The sequence below is a fragment of the Elephantulus edwardii genome, unplaced genomic scaffold (genome assembly GCF_000299155.1).
Source record: "Elephantulus edwardii isolate Elephantulus edwardi_28Jun2011 unplaced genomic scaffold, EleEdw1.0 scaffold00024, whole genome shotgun sequence".
In the NCBI taxonomy this organism is placed as follows: domain Eukaryota; kingdom Metazoa; phylum Chordata; class Mammalia; order Macroscelidea; family Macroscelididae; genus Elephantulus; species Elephantulus edwardii.
Window position 1 is genome coordinate 13,961,600 of NW_006399774.1, and position 3,702 is coordinate 13,965,301.

At 49.1% G+C, this 3,702-nt stretch overlaps 1 protein-coding gene across 1 annotated transcript in view; it reads left to right on the plus strand.

Annotated features, from left to right (window-relative positions):
• Positions 1-3,342: 3,342 nt before the first annotated feature.
• The window catches only part of LOC102858565 (tubulin alpha chain-like), a 7,295-nt gene continuing 6,935 nt past the window's right edge, over positions 3,343-3,702 (plus strand). Inside the window, exon 1 of the mRNA XM_006882817.1 lies at positions 3,343-3,696. Coding sequence (XP_006882879.1) covers positions 3,358-3,696 — 339 coding nt within the window. The 5' untranslated portion in view covers positions 3,343-3,357. The remainder of the gene's footprint in view (positions 3,697-3,702) is intronic.

Consider the following 3,702-nt stretch of genomic DNA (forward strand, 5'->3'; position numbering starts at 1 on the left):
AGAACAGTGGTTTGACGAGCTCAGTGTCTCGGGTGTGGTGTATAGGAGTTGAGAGGTATGGACAGAGTGAAGCAGGCGCTTAGGACCCATTTCAGGGTCTGAGTTTTATGCTGTTGTCATTTGGTTCCCTGGGAGGATTTTATATTTACTCACTTAACCAATTAACATTCCTGTGCGCCTTCTCTATTCCAGCACTTGCAAAGGAATCAAAGACTGTAAGAGTTAAATGTTGAGTCCCGTTGTTAGCGGACAGGTTTGGGTTCAGCTCTGCTGCTTACATACTGTGTGATGTTGGGCATTCTCCCAACTCTTGTACATTTCAGACCGTTATCTACACATCAGCATAATTATAGGATCTTTCTCAAAGGGCCCTGGGTAATGACATGAATTAATGCTTGGACTTTGTCCAAGGTGCATGAACTCAGTAAATGGCAGTGGCCAATGGAGTAAATTAGCCATGGCTCTGCCTTCGGGGAGTTATAACCTAGCTGAGGGAAGCCCACACGGTCACACGCCTGCATCCGTCACTGTGCTGGTGAACGAGGCCACGGGTGTGCATCCCTCAGGAGGGGTGGTGAGCCTGAGCTTGGCAAGGGCAGGAGGAAGCCAATGAGGGTAATGGTGAGCCAAGCCTGGGGGCACGAGTGGCATTTGTCAGACGAATGAGTCTAGGGGCAGGGGCAGGAAGAGGGAACACTGTGAGCACACTCAGGGAAGCTGACACAGCCAGGTTGGGGAATGAGAAGTGGGGTTCAGAGGGGAGAGGAGGAACAGCAGGGGAGGGTGAGAGAGTGGGAGAAGGGATCTGACTGAGATAAGCCTGGAATTTCGGGCAGGTAGTGGACTCTATGAACCTGGAGAAAGGATAAAAATCACGCATGCAAGTGTCGAGGACTTTCATTCATAGGGTCACTATAAGTCACCTATGACTTGACGGCACTTAACAATACAGAGAGAGACCATTTGGCCTAGTGGACCGCAAGTGATGCTACCAAGCCAAAGGTGGGTGACTCTAATCCGTAGCCTTCAAGGCTTGTTTTTCATTGTTTTTGGTCAAACATTCCTCTAGGTCGTATAGCCCTGGTATGCTCACTTGCCATACAGAGGTAACTTGTGGTCGCTGTGATGCTAAACACTGTGACACTGATGTGTCAAACACGATAATGGTTACCCATGGTAGACAGTGTTTGGTGGCGCTCCCTGATTAAAACAAGCTTGGAAGCAGGAGTGGCATCCACTTCCATAAATAGCTTGCCTCTGAAAACACTATGAACCTGGAGAAAGGATGGAAGTCACACAAGTGGTGAGGACTTTCGTTCATAGTGTCGCTATGAGTCACCTATGACTCGACGGCACTTCACAACAACAACAAGCGGACTCTAATGTCAGCATGAAGATTAAGGCACACCTTATTCAGGCTATGGTCTTTTAAATTCCTTGCTATTCTTCTGACAGCCGGACAAGGAAGAAGGCTGACAGAAGAATTGATAGTCTTTGAACTGTGGTGTTAAAGAAGAGTTCCGACACTCCACGAACTGCCAAAAGAACAGATTTGTCTTGGAAAATTACAACCAGAATGTTCCTTGGAGGCAAGCATGGTGAAGGTTCATCTCCCATACTTTGGACATGGTCCTAGGACAGATTGTTGCTTGGAAAAGAACATCATTCTTGAAGAAGTGTAGGGTCATTAAGGAGGTGGAAGGGCACAGTGACTTCAGCAATGGGCTTGAGTGTGGCAGCGATGGCGAAGATGGTACAGGATAAGACAGGATTCAGGTCTGCTGTCCATAGGGTTGCTGGGAGTGGTCTCCGATTTGATGACACCTAACAACAACCACAAGGGGAAGACTAGAAGGCCTTGGATTCCACGTCCAATAGGCATCCAACAGGCAAAGGAGAGGCAGTGATGAACTGATCTTTGAGAAAGCTCAGACTGAAGGCAGTATAGTGCATGGACGAGAGGGGTGGACAGGTACAGTCCAATGGGGAAACATCTACGATCTGAAGATACAACAGTAGTGACAAAGAAGAGACATTGAGGAGAGAGGAGTGTTAGGAGCTGTAGGAAGAGAGAGGCCTACCTCGCAAAAGGCCCATATGAGGGGCTTAGCAGTCTAGGAATATGGCCAAGCAGGGGGCAAGGAGAACAGTTCTGATTTCAGATTGAGTGAAGGTCATGAGCTGCCAGTCGGAAATCCTGCTGGAATCTGGTCCAGTGTTGGTTCTGTGAATATTGCTGTTGTTACATGTCATTGAGTCACCTGTGACTCATAGTGACCCTGTGTACAGCAGCTCTGAAACCTGCCCTATCTTGAGCCAGTCTCACTCAAACTGACATACCTACCCCCACTGCCCTAGTTACTGAATCCATCCATCTCATCCTGGATCTTCCTCTCCTGTTCTATCCCTCCACCTTTCTGAGTATGATGTCCTTCTCCAAGGACTGGTCCCTCCTGGCCATGTGCCCAAAGTATGTGAGATGAAGCTTCAACATCTTATCTTCCAAAGAGAACCTTGGTTTCACCCTCTGCAAGGCTGATCTATTTGTTCTTTTGGCAGTCCACGGGGTGTTCAAGACTCTTCTCCAGCACCACAACTCAAAGACATCGATTCTTCTTCTGTCATCCTTAGTCATTGTCCAGCTCTGTGAAGCATAACAAGAAATTGAGAAGACCATGGCCTGGATTACGTGCATCTTAGTCTCTAGACTGACATTGTTGCTTGTCAGCACTCTGGAGAGGTTCATGACAACAGATTTTCCCAATGCAATTCATCTCTAGACTTAGTCTCTAGACTGACCCTCGGAGAATGTCTGGGCTGGAGCCATTGATGAGATATCACTGGGACAAGTTAGAAGGGCTGGGCTGCACCATTGTCAGCAAGGGAAGTCTGTGGGTAAAGAGGGAAGAGGCCAGAAGGAAGTGAGCAAAGATGTGGTGAAGGAAGCAGAGGAGGAACAGCCAGGGAGGCTGGGGCAGAAGGGAGGGAAGGAAGCACAATTGGAGGGTGGCACGATCCCAGAGACAGACGTGGAAGGCTATGGCCTGAGAGCACATGACCTGGCCTTTCTCTGGAGATGTGTCGGGGTGGGTTGGAAGCTCTAAGCTTTTAATCAGTTGTTGTACACTTAGCTGCGTGCACCACCTGGGCATGATAGGTACTGCATGCCCACTCCTCTATTTTACAGAAGAGGGAAGAATGTACACAATTCCAGCACTTGCCTTTGTGGGAGGAGGAGGAGAAAGAGGATATAAGCCTCTTTCAGAGGACTGGGCTAAAAGCATGTGTTGATGAAGAGACCAGGTCTATTATTTGCCTGTTAAAAAAGCACACCATGACCCTCGCCGTGGTAAATACATGGCTTGCTGCCTGTTGTACCGTGGTGATGTGGTTCCCAAAGATGTCAATGCTGCCATTGCCACCATCAAGACCAAACGCAGCATCCAGTTTGTGGATTGGTGCCCCACTGGCTCCAAGGTTGGTATTAATTACCGGCCTCCCACTATGGTGCCTGGTGGAGACCTGGCCAAGGTGCAGCGAGCTGTGTGCATGCTGAGCAACACCACAGCCATTGCTGAGGCCTGGGCTCGCCTGGACCACAAGTTTGATCTGATGTATGCCAAGCGTGCCTTTGTTCACTGGTACGTGGGTGAGGGGATGGAGGAAGGAGAGTTTCCTGAGGCCCGTGAGGACATGGCTGCC